This window comes from Pleuronectes platessa, chromosome 20 (assembly GCF_947347685.1).
Source record: "Pleuronectes platessa chromosome 20, fPlePla1.1, whole genome shotgun sequence".
NCBI lineage: Eukaryota > Metazoa > Chordata > Actinopteri > Pleuronectiformes > Pleuronectidae > Pleuronectes > Pleuronectes platessa.
This window is the reverse complement of record NC_070645.1, coordinates 19,486,458-19,503,027: the sequence shown is the minus strand read 5'-3', so window position 1 is coordinate 19,503,027 and position 16,570 is coordinate 19,486,458. Positions and strand designations below refer to the sequence as shown.

At 45.9% G+C, this 16,570-nt stretch overlaps 1 protein-coding gene across 1 annotated transcript in view; it reads left to right on the top strand.

The window, feature by feature from the left end:
- The window catches only part of drosha (drosha ribonuclease III), a 101,859-nt gene that overhangs the window by 55,622 nt on the left and 29,667 nt on the right, over nucleotides 1–16,570 (top strand). The window contains exons 26-30 of the mRNA XM_053412418.1: nucleotides 7,075–7,180; nucleotides 8,940–9,081; nucleotides 11,795–11,877; nucleotides 13,486–13,589; nucleotides 16,264–16,356. Of these exons, the coding sequence (XP_053268393.1) occupies nucleotides 7,075–7,180; nucleotides 8,940–9,081; nucleotides 11,795–11,877; nucleotides 13,486–13,589; nucleotides 16,264–16,356 (528 nt within the window). The remainder of the gene's footprint in view (nucleotides 1–7,074; nucleotides 7,181–8,939; nucleotides 9,082–11,794; nucleotides 11,878–13,485; nucleotides 13,590–16,263; nucleotides 16,357–16,570) is intronic.

Sequence of the window (16,570 nt, the reverse complement as noted above, 5' to 3'; positions counted from 1 at the left end):
CCTTGAGAGGGCTGCACTCGTCAGATGTCGTTAGTTTTGATGCGTGACATTTTAAACGCCTTTTCGTTAATTAACAGAGGGAGAAACCGGGAGAAAGGGAATCTTTCTTTGGACGCACTGGAAGATGGAACCATGACATTACCGGCAGCACTCCAATTAAAAAACACTGAGTTTGAAAATAGATCTCTCTGCTTTGCTTACTGGTTTGACATGGGGGACTCGGAGGAAGCTGTTTACTTGTCATCTCTCAATGAACAACAAAGACGCTGGGAAAATGAAGAAAGTGCCCATCGCTTCTCAGAGAGCCTTGACAGCAGCTTTCTTTATTCTCGTGTGTGTGTGCGATACTTTATGGTGTTCAGCTAAATGGATCAAGCTAGGTCACCTGAATGTGCTGCCTGTAAATGTCCACGTGAAGTTGTGTTTCTCCTCCTCTTTCTCTGGAGAAGATGTCTTGGTCAAGCTGCACCACGCAGAGGACCAATTAGATGTTTCTAGCTGCCTAATTAATGCACCCATAAGGATATCTCTTGATTCAACAAACACTCAGGCCCATATTTCCTCAGCGTATAATTCCACTTTCTAATGAGCATGGGCACGAGCAAATACTGTCGTTAAAAAGAGCAGCGTGTTCTCGCTGAAGCAGCCTACCTCTGAACTCACCAGGCCCTGCAGCTGATGTTTAAAGCATAATCTGCAGCCGTTTTCACAACTCAAAGAGCCATTCTTTTAAGAGACTCATCAAAGTCAACGGGGTCTCAGATGTGGCAGCCTGCCGCGGGAAAACCTGCGGTGCCGCGGAGACACCGGAGATAGTAAGTGGCCGATTGAATCACCAGATTCCGGGAGAGGGAGAAAAGACGAGAGCTGTTCGACTTAAAACTTAATGACGAAGATGTTCCATCTGCTGCAGATCATCTGAGTTTGTTTTGAGGCGCAGGGAAAACACACAGACTCGAAACACAGGCCCCTCGAGCAGCTCACACTGTACAGATCCGTTTCAGTTGAGGAATATATCTGACGCGCCTGTGCAGAGTGTGGTGTGAGGATCCATGAAGAGGTTGTTACTGTTCTACACACATGCAAAGACCAAAGGAATAAATAAATCAAACAAAGAAATGAGATGTTTACGACAAATTTACACAAAAACAAATCAATTCCATCATTTAAATCTCTACGGCAAAGAATTATCAGACCGTTTATTCCTCTTGTTTATTCTCTCCACGCTTTTTATAAACTATAATCGATTCCGAGTGTCCTCATCTGGGAAGCTGTTTCAAATCTAGACCCATTCATCACAGTCTATGGCCAAAAGGATATGGACTCCAGCGTATTGCACAATCCCATCCTACCCACTAACCCCAGTCGATTGTGGAACCTGGTCCCATTTTGCTGATGTTTGACGTCTTCATTGTTCTTCATCGTCTTGTCCAGGTCCAGGAGCCTCAGACGGACAGGCAGCTCATCGAGACGTCCCCCGTCCTCCAGAAGCTGACCAGCTTCGAGGACGCCATCGGAGTTCTGTTCACGCACGTGCGTCTGCTGGCCAGAGCTTTCACCCTGAGGACGGTGGGCTTCAACCACCTCACCCTGTAAGTACAGTCCCCCGTCTGTTTGTTTGTTTGTTTGTTTGCTTGCTTGCTTGCTAATAGAGTTACAGCCAATAAAAATGCAAAGTGAGGCGCTGGCAGGCCAGATGTAATTTGCAGGGAGGCTGCAGGAGAAGCCAGACGTGGTCCGCGGCTCCCTGAAGAGGTGATAAGGAAACGGTGCATTATGGTTAATAATGTGATCTGAGATGCCGGGAGTTTCATCAGGAGGCATTTTAGATTGTTGTTTCTGCCGCCGCCGCCTCCTCCCACATCATCACATCCCTCCCCCCCCCCCCTCAGCCTACACATCCTCTTACAGTCACTTCCTGTATGAGGAGCCATGTCTTCAATGTCATGTTTAAATTACCTTGGTGGAACAAGAGGCCTCACAGCTGACAGGGAGAGGGGGCCCGGGGGACTCTGAAGTCACCGTGTCTCTAGTGTGTCTGTAGCTGGGAGGCCATAACCCCACTGCCCCATGGGAAATGGGGTTCTGATTCACTGGGTTGTCCACGGCTGGATGTTTTATACTTCTCTTTTTTGTTTTTCATTCATTTCAGCCGCTTCTCTTATTTGACAGTTTTCTTTCTCTCACTGTCGAGCTTCAGTCCTTCCTGTGAAATCCTGGCTTCTCACTGGTTTAGTCCAGATTTAATGTGGACGGCAGCCGTGTCCCACTGAGGACGCACTTGAAGACTGATCGCTGTCACTAGTTAATATGACGTGCATTCTGCGGCTCCTCCTCCGCTGCTTCCCTCGGGTGGAACGCAGATCTGTGGTCAGTGAAGAGTAATGCAGTTGATCCTTTGCCATATTTCCACACGCCTGTTTCTGAGATGCTCTGGTGTCTGTGCTCAGAGCAGCTTCGGGTGTTACTGTACTGTAAATTCCATTTCTGTGTCCGAAACGATGTAATTCTTGCGTCACGCCGGAGCAACCTCACCTCACCGATGTTACCGGCTCTTCACATGAGCCCGACGAGTCACCGGCTCTTCGGTGAAGCTGTGCAGGTGCTCGAGCTGCAGGAAGCACAACCGATGAAAGGAGCTGATGATGCAACAGCACGAGCTGGACAACCTGGTGACGTTAGCAGGAAAATCCTCCGTGTACCACCAGTCGAATTCAGCCTGGCAGACCGACTCCTTTTGAAGGATGCAGCCCCCGAGTCAGGGACACACTTTGTTATGTGCATAAACTGCCCCACTACATTCTGCTGGGGGATGATTTTGATTTAGTTGTGTTGCTCTGTTCCCTGCAGCGTGTCACCGTGTTGCTGGGGTGATTTAGCACCGATACTGGAAATGTTTCTGTTGTGACTTTTGTTCGATCGCCTGTAAAGTTGCAAAAACTTCTGCAAAGACGACTTAGACTCACAGAGCGAGCGGGTTCCTCCACGAGGGGAAGTTTTAAAAAGAGACGGCTGTTTTTATAAGAACATGTTTCCACTAATGAGACTGTTCACTCCAATTTGAGGTGTTTGTGATTCTGAGAATGAGAGGATTATCTGCAATGGAAGCTTAACTCACTTCTGAGCTTCACAACACAATAGTGAGTTTGACAGCTGAAGCAAATTAGTCTTGGCAGCGCACCTCTGATATCCTATTGGCTGCCTGCAGGCCGTAATTGCTTGCTTAGTTTTGCCACAAGGACATTGCCTTGTGTGTGTGTGTGTGTCTGTGGTTGTGTGTGTGTCTTGCACATACACACACATACAGTGCAGTGCTGTGTTTGCTCTAATCCATCACTTAAATGTCAAACCTCTCCTCAGTCATGGTCAGTGAAATCGACAAGAGGTCCAGAGCTTTGAGGTGTTTCTTCTCAAGGTTGATGGTGATGATATTTTCTAACACGGTGGCATCACGTCCAATAGCTTCACTTCCATCTATCTAAGTTTAACCTACTTAGGTTTTTTATATATCCACATTTGTTTTGTTAATTTTCCTGAAGCAAAAACAAAGAGATAATTTTCCAGGGTAATTGATGCTCATTAGCTCCTTAGTGGCCAAAGGCAGGTTGACCTGAATAGAGCCGACTGACTTGAAGATGGAGCTGGGCCACGGTTTCCCGCGAGGACCAAAGGTGAAATAAAAAGTAGGTCGCTCCATCGTGAGGGAGAGAAGAACGAGGTGAGATGACGCAAGGCAAGGTCAGACAATAAGGCGTGCGGCAAATGAGGAGACAGGAAGCAGGTTGACCTTTAGCCCGACAGCGCTTTGTGCTGGAGTAGAGGACAAAGTGACCGAGAGGAGGACGGCACGAGAAGCAAGGACGGGGAGTCGACCCTGTGAGAGGTGGAGAGCGTAGGCCTCCTCCTGACAGCACAACCAGAGAGCCGTGGCCCCCAGGCACCGGCTGCTTCTTCTTCTTCTTCTTCTTCTCTGCTCTCACTGCGGAAACGCCGGGTGTTGCAAGAATTTCACCATTTGTGTAAAAGTGTGTCCACTTCGCCTCGTGTTCAGTGTTGTTTGTTTGAATCAAAGCTTGTTTCGTTATTTGGCTTTGAAAGTGGTCATTTGAAAAATATACATGCAATTAACTTCCATTAGCTGGATTTACGTAAAAAGCAACTTTTCTGTGCATTGCAATTTTTTTTTAAAGCAGGGTTAAAAAAGCTTCCAAAGCTCTACAGCTTAATTTTACTCCTTCAAATTTAAAGTGTATTCTGGAAATAAGAAAATAAATAATAAACTATTTGTGAAAATGGGGGAAAATAAGTAGAAAAACTGCAAAATAGTGAGGGAATGGGTTTTCTCCATTAATCACTAAGCACTATATATGTGGATAAAAGGGTTTAATTATGATAATTGTTAAAATTACAGCCGTCTTTTTGCTAATATGAATTTTCTTTGAGTGTTGCAGCTCAGAGTTTGTTGTGTTTTCATGTAGAAGAGGGTTTTAAAATGGCTAACAGGCCACTTGTGGAAAAGGTAGAAAAAGAGGTTTTCCATTATCGTCTGTGCTCGATCTGGTGATTCAGAGTCACTGTGGTGAAATATCTCAAATTGCTCTTGGAAGAAAAGTCAGACTTCTGATTTCCATCAGTGGATTAAATATCGTGTCTGTAAAGATTTCATGTCATTCGCACTAAAACTTTTAAATCCGAGGGAATATTTTTCCCTTTTGCAGGAAAAAACTCATTTTCAGTTTTGTGCATTCTTTTATAACAGAGACCCTGAGATGTCATTACACCAAAGAACCTTTTTTTGAATTCATATCCATCTTTTGTTGTTGGCGAGATTTATTCCCTGAACATCTGTTTGCGGTGGATCTTTGCTCCTGAAATTACCCAAATCCCGGAGTCCGGAGTGGCGGCTCCACTTGTCCACCGCGCTCACACTTCTGAACCTCGCACAAGCGGCGCACATTTGAAACAAGGAGATAATTTCCCTAAGAAGCGAGAGGGAGAAATTGCCTCGCGGAATGGAGAGCTCCCCACTTTGGGAGCGGGCGGCCCGTCGCTGCCTCTTCACCGAGGCTGTTAAAGGTATTTTAGATCAAAGTCAAAGGAGAATAAAGACCTCGGCTCCACACTTTACTTCAATTTCCCCCACCTTGCCGCAGCATTGTGCCGCGGCTGTTGAAGTGAATCAGGGATGGCTCTTTGTGCGGCTTCACACAGCAACGCATTCCTCTTTGACCCGCTCTATCTCTCCTCTTCCCCCCCGTCCTATCTCCTCCATTTTCTCCTTTCGTCTCTCACTGTCACTCGGCTGTTCCATCTCCCGCTCTGCCTCCTATTGGACGTGGAATCAGCTCTCCCCACACCTTCTCAATCTGTTTCCACGCAGCACGAGCTCCCTGGCAGACCTCCTTTCCCCGAGCTCCCTCACAGCGTATCTGCTAGATTCTGATCAAATCCCCAGTGAACCCGATGACGTCCAGCCTCCACCTCTCTCCTCTGTCGCTCTGCTCTTGCCTCCTCTTCCTCAGCTCTTCTCTTCATGTGTCGTGGCAGATTCTTTCCATTAAGAAGCTCTGTGGTTATCTTTAATGTAGGAGTGTGGATCAGGCGGCGTTCCTTGACTTCCCTTCCTCCTAATGAAGCTCAAACTCTGGGTCTTTCAGCCCAGCCGGGAAATATAAAGTAGTTATTTAAATTCTCACTTATTCTCTGTCCCTGCAAACACCTGCAGACGCTGGATTGATTTGTCCATTTGCAGAATAGGAATTAAAAGTGTTGAAAATTGGTTATTTACGCAGCAAAACTGTTTTTCTTAAATGTTTTTTGCATTAAATTAAAAATCCTTGGAATCCAATGTGTTGGTCACGAGAAAAATATGAAATTTGTAAATGTCACCTTGAGGGTGTAATTGGTGGATATTTAAAAAACTAAATAATAGAAAATAATCTTTTAGGAAAAGCTATTGACCAATATTTTGAGTTGGAGATTATTTTTTTACAGCGAAAAGCTTTTGTGCACGTTAGAAAGTGATGATTTGGTTTAAGGGATGAGGATTAATTCTTGTTTTCTCCATCAAACTGACTGAATTGATTTGAGTTATGAATTGACAGCTCAGCCCCGGTTGAAGACGTTCAAACTTCTCTCTCACCGAGTCTTTAACTCAAATCTCTTTGGCTCAGATCATAAAAAGGTAGCGGCGCCGCCAATCGGACAGTAAACTTTGACCTTCCTCCTCTTTGATGTCGGCCTCCCCCTCTCGTCCTCCTCCCCCTCTCGTCCTCCTCCCTCTCATCTTCAAACTTTCCTCCCCTGTGAAGATCTGGGGTCTGTAGATGGACGTGTGCTCGGCTGCTGTCTATACCTCTCTGCTTGTATGGCACTTACTTACGCCCCCCCACACACACACACACACTTCCTGCCTGGCACAGCACCAGCCCCCTTCTGCAATGCTAATCTATAATTCTGTTTAATTAATGACCATTACAGATGCAGCAGTAGCACCCCCCCCCCCCCCCCCCCCTCAGCTCCTGCTGCCCTGTCTATCTCTGTGCGTGGAGCCACAGTTTGCTCGCTGCCTCTCAGTGATGAGTGAGAGCGGCAGGAAGCTGATGCACAGTATCACACTCCTGCTTTTAGCTTTTCTAAGGAATTGTTAGAAGGTTGAAAGATGTTCTTCTAAACCCGAGTGCACGCCTCCTGCTTCTCATGGGCTTAGGAGCTCGACCGGCTCTCCTGCAGGTGCACCGGAGGGCTTCATAAAGAGTGTATGTTTCCCCCATTCATATTTGAATTTGCAATCAAAGCTCGACACTTTCCTCCGAAGGGGGCCGGCACTTGAGGCCGGTACTTGTTTCTCTTAAAAGACTAAAAGCCCGGTAGATTTGTCAGGAGAGCTCGGCGCCTTTCATGACCCGCTGATGTACGGTTGTGTAAGTGAAACCTTCCCTGTCCCCCGGCTTCTACCCCAATTCCCCCCCTTGCCCTCCTACTTCACCCCTTCTCCATCAAATCCTTCTGTAACCTGTTTCTTACTCATCCTGTTGCCTCTTTTAACTTTATCCATCCCTCCATCTTTTCCAGGGGTCACAACCAGAGGATGGAGTTCCTGGGAGACTCCATCATGCAGCTGGTGGCCACAGAGTACCTCTTCATCCACTTCCCCGATCACCACGAAGGACATTTAACGGTAAGATTCTTTCTCTTAAAACAATATTTATGCATAAAAGTTGCCAGAATCTTTGTTTATTGCTTTTGCAAATTGGAAGTCAATATTAAACACAATCACATAATTAATAAACCTTCCCCACGTCAGCGTTTACTATCAAATTCATTCTGTCTACAACTGCAGCTACAACTATGACGTCTGACTGTAGACTGCGTGGATGGTGACAACTTTATGGACGAGAACAGACAAATTAAAATATTGCATATCATAAATAATATACAAAATTCAATCATCTGTTAGCCACACTTTCACCAATAAGCTTCAGGGATTCTGTTGTGGTGTCTCCTGGAGTTCACGTAGCTGCTCGCTAACCGGGGGCCGATGTCCGGTGCCGTCAGAGCCGTGTAGACACCATGTTTCCTCCCGTGTTAAATGTAACGTTAACAAGGCTCCTGCGGTGAAGCTTATATTCAGAGAGGAAGGAAACTATTTCAGATTTTGTTTACCAACCCCGACTTCTCAACCGGGTTCTTGTCCTCCCACATACGTGTGCGTTTCGTGTTTCCTCTGTTTCCTCGGCTCACTGCTTCTCACACAGGTTTACATGACATGAAGTTACAGCTGAGCTTTCTGGATTGTGTGTGTGTGTGTGTGGAAGCTTTTTTTTGTTTTTTTTATTCTTCCTCCCATCAATCTTTGAATCTCCAAGTGGCAGCCAGGTTCTTCTTTTGCTCGTTTCCACAAAACAGCTCCTCACCCCACACTGCGCCTGTGTGTTTACTGTACTGCTGATCGGCCTTGTCATGAGACCACATTGTTCAGTGGTTTTCAATAACACGTCTTTGTCGGCAGATTTTTTTATAGGAGCTGTCAAGTGTGTGTGTGTGTGTGTGTGTCTGTACGTGTGTGTGTGTGTGTGTGTGCGCATGGCTTTTAACACAGGTACAAAGCAAATGATCACACTGGGAACATGTAAGCGTATTTTTCTGACGGCGTCAAACGGCGTTACAGCTCCCTCTCTTCACTCGACCATCAGCACTTCTCTTCAGAGGAGCCACTACTCAAGGCTGGGGGGGTGGGGTGGGGGGGGTGGGGGGGGGGGGATGAGCGGGTCTCAAACTGAATAAGAACCTCTGCAGTCAGATGCTTATTCCTGGATTTTCCTTATAGATGGAAGCCTTGATGTTAGTTGTATAAAAGCTTCCATCAAGCGCTCGCTGAGAGCCTGAAAGCTTCAGCGCTGCCAATGCCCAAGAGCCAAGATGGAGGTACATCTGAAATGGATTTCAAATCTGGGAAAAAGTGCTCATTCAACTAGTGTGAGTGTGTGTGTGTGCGTTTGTGTGGCTCTGATTGCGATGGCGTGTGTGCTGTGAAGGAGGGCACATCCCAGAAAGCCAGATCCAGTCAGTCAGTCATCCTGCTTCCATTTGCTCCTTTACTCATCTCGTGTCTATATTTAACATGTTTGTGTTTTTCCCTTTTAGAGACGTAAATGCAGCTCGCCCAGTCTAACATGTTGTCATCCGCTCAGCCCCCAGTCACCATGCAGTATTCAACAGAGCAGCCTGCAGTCTCCCTGAAACATTTACTCTGCATTACCATTCTGTCTTTGATGAATTATTCCACGTGGGGCTGTGTTTTGATGTTTTTTGTGTACTTCCGTGTACTTCCGTGTACTTCCGTGTCTTTCCGTGTACATCTGTTTGAAGTGCTTCTGCGGCTTCGTGTTCGCACCTCGAGTTCGATTCTGACGTGTGCCGTCCGCTTTGCTCCGCAGCTCCTCCGCAGTTCGCTGGTGAACAACCGCACGCAGGCCAAAGTGGCCGAGGAGCTGGGCATGCAGGACTTCGCCATCACCAACGACAAGACCAAGCGCCCGGTGGCCCTGAGGACCAAGACGCTGGCCGACCTGCTGGAATGTACGTGCACGGTTCTTCTGATTCGTTATCCAGAAATATGAAGCAAAGATAAATGATCCAACAGATATTTATAGAGCCCTCCTCCACATGTTTCATATCTCACTCCTGAATGTGCAGTTTAAGAAAGTCAACATTAAGTGCCACCATCGATTTCTTTGCTCTCTTTGTGTTAAATGTCAAACGCTGTCACGTCTCTGCTGAAGACTCAGGATGACGCTCCCTGTGAGCTCAGTGTCACAGGAGCTTCTTCTTCTCTGCTTCTTATTCCAGCAGCTGCAGATTCCACATCTAATAATCGACTGGTGGTGTCCTGCTTGCTTCTCTGGATCAGAATAAGACACTGAAAATAGGTTCAGTTAGAGCTGAGTTATGACAATATCAATAATTATCCCAGTATGATGTTCACCAATAGCAATGGTTTTAATGTTCTTCTTCAGATTTGGAAAACGGTTGCTGTGTTTATTCTTTACCCGTAAAGAAGAGGTTAAAACCACAACCCCTCACTCAGCAGAGAAAATCTGCTTTCAATAATAATAATAATAATAATAATGAATTTTAATTGCAAAGCACTTTTCAAAACACACTTACAAGTTAAAAATGAATAATTTACAAGCTTTACAAGTTAAAAATGAATAATTGAAGGCAAACAATAGGAAATAATTAAAAGCAAATTGAAGATCGCACAATAGCCAAACACAAGAATCAAAATAAGAAAAGAAAAAGGGTAAAATAAAACATTTTAAAATGATTAAAATGTTCTGTCATATTAGAGCCAGGAATTCAAATTGTTTTTATGTTTTTTTAAAACAATGAATTTTTCAAATGATAATTTATTAGAAACAATCATCTGTCCTAAACCCCAAAGATATGATACAAATAATTGTGGACAGAAACTGTCAGAAAAAGAAAATACATAACATTTAGCAAGAAAAAATATGTATTTCAATTTAGAAAATAAAGATTAATGTTCTAGGCACACGCAGCCTCTTACTTTTTATATCTGTTTTCATTAGTTATAGATTGAAATTAGTACAATTGTTAAGTAGTGGTTCTTATATTAAGTCTTGTTTAATTTTCTATATTACAAACATATTGAACATAATGTATGTAATATTGGAATGAAAACAATGTGCCGCAGCAGGTGTGAAGTTGCAGAGACTCTTCCACTGTGAAGCGACTTCAGTCTCTGCCTCTAGTCCTGTTGTCAGACCCGTTAGTCAGCGTCTCTGGGTGGGACGCCTGTCAGGGATTCTCTGGTGGCTCTCCTGACTCCAGCTGGAGCGTCAGGTGGTGGATCTCTCTCCTGACGCGTGGAAGAAGAAATCCACGGCCCGGTCCCAGATACCTGCCGACTCCTTCCTCACTCTGTGTGAAGCCACACTCGTCCTGTTCGGGGTAAACTGAACATCCAGAAGATTCTGACCACGTTCAGCCGTAACAAGGGAATTCATAGGTTTACGAATCAGTCATTAAGTAATAAGAATTTACAAAAGAGGAACATTTAAAATGTTTTACATCATTAATAAAATGCTTTTCCATTATATACAGTATTTCTGACGATGAGAGACCACTGACAATTTAATATTTCACTTTTTAAATGTGGATCTCTGTAAATAAACTGGTCAAAAATCCAATACTATATATTAGAGTGATATATTTTCCATTAGTAACTGGTTTCATAAACGCATATTATTCCTCTTTTACACAATGAAAACTTAGTCTCAGTAAAATCCAGGATTAGTTCGGCTTTAAAAGAAACTAAGGACAACTCTCCGATTTTCCATTTTGAATATATCATGTCTCCTAATCCCCAGAATGAAATAGATAACTTTAATATATAAGTATAGACACAATTGTTCTTTGTATTTTATCTTTACTGCACATTACCTTTTATTTCAAGGCTTATTTGAGGTCATGCATTAGAGGAGATTCATTACTGTCCACACGAGGCCCATAGAGGGCGCTAGCAGTGACAAAGATGGTAATATGAAGGAATAATGCATACTGACAGAGAAAGTGGGAAAAGCATTAATATGTTCAAGGTCTGCATCAGCAGTCAGAGTCATGCATGAATCTCACACACACACACAGACACACACACTGGAGGTCAAAGGACAACACAGAGCTTCATATCATTTGCCTTTCAAATTATCCCTCAGAGTTCAGGCCGGAGCAGAGTTGGCGACTCTGGGAAGGGGACGAGGGTCGGCTCTGGAAATGAGTGCATATGAGCAGCCGGGGCCCCGGGGCTGCAGCCGGCCCTCGCTGGCCCCCTGGAATATTACCTATTATCCGTCTCTCGCGTCCCGCTGTCTTAGTCACGGGGACGAGTGAATGCAGCGGGCAGCTAATGGAGGAGCAAAACAAAGGGAAGAGCCACGAGATGGAAATGACACCGAGAACCTACCGCTCACATTTCAGATGTTACTCTCGATCCAGCTTCCCCGTGCAGTTTCCTCTTGTGCTGGATGTTTTCTGTGAACTCTGCGTGGCCCCTGTGCCGCACCAATTTCCTGTTTGATGGAAACAGACGGACGTGGACAGAGCCGTCCTTCCCCCGTTGTTTACATTAACATCACATTTGGGTTTGTCCTCTGGTCTTGGTTAATGTTTTATTTGTTTCAGCAGGGAGGCAGAGCAGAAAAAGACGCTGCATGTCCTCAGCCATTTTCTTTATCGCTTTTCTCCCTTTTCTCTTTCTCTCTCTCTGCAGCTTTCATCGCCGCGCTCTACATAGACAAAGACCTGGAGTTCGTGCACACCTTCATGAATGTCTGCTTCTTCCCCCGACTGAAGGTGAGTCCCTATTGATGGCTATTCACCACTCGCACCTGATCAATGAGCCGCTGAGCTGGACGCCTCCGAGAGAAAGAGCCGGGGAGATGATGATGATGATGAGGAGGAGGAGGAGGGAGCTAATGGCTGGAGCCTAATGGTGCCACCATCGACGCAGGGCCTGAAGTGGCGCTCGGCCCTTGAACGCCTCTCGCGCTGACGGCTCAAATAGCTATTTTAGTCATCTTTAATGGGAATCACAACAGTGTCGGGTTGTTGACGTTAGTCATCAGCGTTTTTCCATCGATCCAAGTAGTGCTCGAGCTGTTGATGGCGTCCACTTCCAGGAGTTGGATAGATTTACTCCGTGGCCACATGTGAGTGAGGAAGGACGAGTCTTTCACTCTCGAGCGCCATCGAATCGTTCGAGTTTAAAGAGAAGAGTCTTAAATGCGTATTCCCATTAAAATCGCTGCTGTGGTAAAAGACACAAACTATTACATGCACTCTTATACCTAAACAGGCATGTGCACGTGTTCTCTCACACACACACACACACACACACACACAGGCCTCGTGCACGAGTATCCACATGGCGAGGACCTCTCCTTGTGAAGCTGCTGCAGTGGTCTGATATGCCATGCTAATTGCTGTCTTGGTGCGCCTCTCCAGGGAGAATCCCCGGCTCTAGAGGAGCTGAGCTTTGCGTCATGGTCGCTGCAAGAGAGCACCTAATTTCCACTTCCAAGAGAGAAGTTGTGAAACAGCCAGCATGTCTCCTTACATAGCTTTCTGGAAACCACAGCGTTTTGCACACTGTGCTGCTTCATCCAATTTGGATGGAAATAGAGAAGGAAAAACCAGGGACATAAACGCTCCTTTCCTTATGTTCGCATTTCTCCCCCCGCTGCCCTGTGTGATTACGCATATAGAGGGTTTGTGTGAGTGTCAATGCATCCATGCACTCGAAATTGCTTGTACCAGCGCCGGGCTATATGCTGCGCTCCTTTTCAAAAACCACCCAAATTTCTCCGCCCAAGGCAAAAGGAGTGAAGATGCCCCCCAGAGTGAGGAAAAGTGGGAAGGAGCAAAAAGGAAGTAAAGCACAGAAGCAGGAGATAGAGGGGTTGTGGGGGGGGGGGAGGGAGGAGGGGGGGAGCTGGAGTGTAGAAGAGCGCGAGCAACAGAAGCAGGAGCACTCTTTGTAGAAAATTAATAGGAGCAGACAGTTCTGGATTCAAAGTCTGCCTTTTTATGACAAGGCTGCTTCCCTGTTAATGGAAGGGCTTTTAGAAGTCCCTGTTGGATAAGAGAAATGTATCAGGGCTGCACACCTGGGAGGCTCCCAGACGCTCTCTGCTGCTGGCCCGGGATCGGCTTTTGTCTTAAGTAGCCTGTGATTTGTACTCGGCGTGAAGACACAGACGGAGAGCCAGTCAGAGCGAGAGCAAATAAGTGAGAGCAGAAGAAGTGGAGGGGCGGAGAGGGTCAAGGCAGGAATGAAATAAAAGCCTCAGCGACCGGGGGAGATGGAGTTTGTAACTGCAGCTGTTTTTCTTTATTTATTTCTGGTGTCTCCGATTTGTTGAATGAAGTGTGTGTGTGTCTCTGTGTGTGTGTGTGTTGCAGGAGTTCATTCTGAACCAGGACTGGAATGACCCAAAGTCTCAGCTGCAGCAGTGCTGTTTGACCCTGAGAACCGAGGGCAAGGAGCCCGACATCCCGCTCTACAAGTAAGAGTCCGGAGAACACTCCGAGCCGACCCGGGTGTTTCACGTCTGTGGAAGTAAAACCCAAAACGTTTTATCTGTCAGCAGGGAATCTTTCTGTGCCCTAGATTGAGCTGGAACTATGTCTGTGTCACCTTTGAAAGTAAAGGTGACATAAAGAAATTGTGTTTTCATATTAATTTCAGCTGTAATATCATAAATTTAAATTAAAACAAAATGACAGATTTGGATAATCCGGTAAATTAAATACCTAGCAGGCAGTTTGTCACATCAATGCAAGAATAATGTAAAAATTCAAAATACAAAACACCTGATTATTAATTTACATTATTCCCAAACAATGATGCGCTACAGTGGTTCCCAATTTTTCATTTACTTCACCAGTGTTTAAAAAAACCTTTATCCACCACATTTAGCTATTTTCAATTAAACAACATTATTCACAAAGCTATTTGAGCCATTTGTTAATTAACTACGTGTTTATCCTCCATTTTTAAGCTGAACTATTTGAGCCATAACTTTTATTAGAATTACATTTCTGTCCCCGTCTTCAGTTTATGACCCAGAACTCCACTGTGGCGATGGGTTCAGTTAACTGTCACATGTGCTCCAGTCCCCGTTCAGAGAAATGAAAATGGAACAAACTCTATTTACAGGACTTTTATCCCCTGTTATTGGTCCCTGGACATTTTGAATAGCTGTGTAAAGGTCTCTGTTGTTGTGATAAATAAACACAGAGGCCAAACAGACCTATTTGACAAAAGGTCAAGGAGCAAGTGTTATTTGACAGAATGCTTTTCAGAGCTGCGTGTGTCCCCATGGAAACTGACAAACTGTATTTTCACCGATACAAAAAGAAAAAGGGCAGAGGGCACGGGGGGGGGGGGGGGGGGGGGATTGGCTCCATGTGCAGGGGTGGCTGCAGACGGAGCAGCTTCATGTACAATGAACATCTAATCAGTCGCCTCTCTCTCTCTCTCTCTCTCTCGTCCACGTATTCATTTGAATGTCGGCTTCCTCCTCCTCCTGTTTATTATTTTGTCCATCAGCCTGACGCAGGGAGAGATTTGACTCAACACAACTCTGACACCACAATCAACACTTCCCTCAAACTCTGTATCACACGAGGACGTGAACGAGAAACATTTTGGCACACATGCAAAAATAAATACAGATCCACTCATGCACAAGTATAACCGCAGATGAATTTGATGCCACTGCCCGTTAGTTGAAAATTCACAGTAGCAGCCGATCTCCCCGTGAGCTGACCCGACCCCCTGCTGGTCGATAAGCCAGAACCATGCAGCAGCTGCTGGTGTCAGGTCCGTGAGGCCGTCTTAAGGGTCCGTCTGAATTTGTTTACAACACCGGGTGAGACAAGAGTGTGACTTACCCGGAGAGAGAGAGAGAGAGAGTAAATTACTAGGGCAGGGAAGGATGGAGAGAGGAGCTAATGCCCCCACGTCCTCCTGCTAAAGCTTCCCTGGTGGACGTGTCTGCCTGATGACAGATCCACACCTCGACCCCAGCACCATCCCTCTGCTGTACATATGGTCTGTGTATAGGACTCACCAGGGAGCAGACACATTGTGCAGAGAACGACCTGAGTCAGTCAGTAGCTACAGACCCTACAGACCCTACAGACCCTACACGCCTCACTCACTTCCATCTGTGTGTGCAGCCTTCCACTTGATAACCCCCCAGCTCCTCACAGATTCTTCTCCTGCTCCTCCCGTCTCGTTTTGTGTTATTGTAGCAGCACCATGATTCTAAGTGACACCTCCTCCCTGTTGAGAGTTGGCGCGAGCGCGGCGCACCGGAGTCTTGTTTGCTCCCGAACACGCGACGTGCCACTTCATTTGTAAGTGAGAATAGGAGCTGAATTATTGATAAAGTGTCATAAGTGACCACGAGGCATTAAAAATTGACTTGCGACTCCTGAAATAAGTAAATTGTCCGTGAATAATTTAGGTGACTCGCAGCTCGGGCCTGAGATGTTTATGCTAATGTTAACATTTTCAAACATCTCACAAGTTTTGTCATCTGTCGTGTACGTGCGCGTCCCAGCAGAAATACCCCCCCCACAACATCTCTTTAAATGAACTACATCTATAAATTAAACGAGTCTTATTCTCTCATCTTAGATTTTCCTGATCCCCCCTCAGCTGTTTTCTGTGTTTACCCTTCTAGCACCAAAAACTCGTGGGTCCCTCAAAGACGAGTCATTCTTCTATTTCTATCCCCCCCCCCCTCCCCCCCAACATGTCATATTCTTATTCTTTTTGTAAACCACACACGGATCTTTGTATCTGAGGCTGACTGGTGTGGGGAGCAGGGGGGGGGGGGGGGGGCTTTAAAAAGTTGTTTATACTGCGTGTCCCTCAGATTGCTTTGTGCGCTCTGAAAGCACACCAGTGAATCAAAGCGCTATTTCCCCCCCCCCCCCCCCCCCCCCCCCCCCCGCCTCAACCTGCTGCCCGAGATGAATTATATTTGTTCTGATTGAAAACCTTTTTTACTTTTTTCGCCCCTTCTTTCTTTTTTTAATGTTATTTCTCTGAAGAACAATGTCCCTGAGTGTCCTTGCGTCTTCTCTCTGGGGTGTTATTGCTGTGTCTCAGCCCCCCCCCCCCCCCCTGTCTCACCCCATGTTTTTCTGTGTTTTTTTATTTCTCAGGACCCTGCAGACAGTCGGGCCCTCGCACGCCCGCACCTACACCGTCGCCGTGTATTTCAAAGGAGAGCGAATCGGCTGTGGCAAAGGCCCAAGGTGAGTGAGACCAGTGCGATATAACAAGACCCAACAGGACCAGGCGCTCTCCCCCCCCCCCCCCCCCCCAGTGCACCGCTAATGGGCTCGAGAATAATGGCTGCGCTTTATTGATGGTGTTTATTATAGCAATTAAGCTCCTGTTGGCCTATTCTATCGGGAGAGACATTATGCAGAATGAAGATGAATCGATTCATTATTGATTTGACGTAAA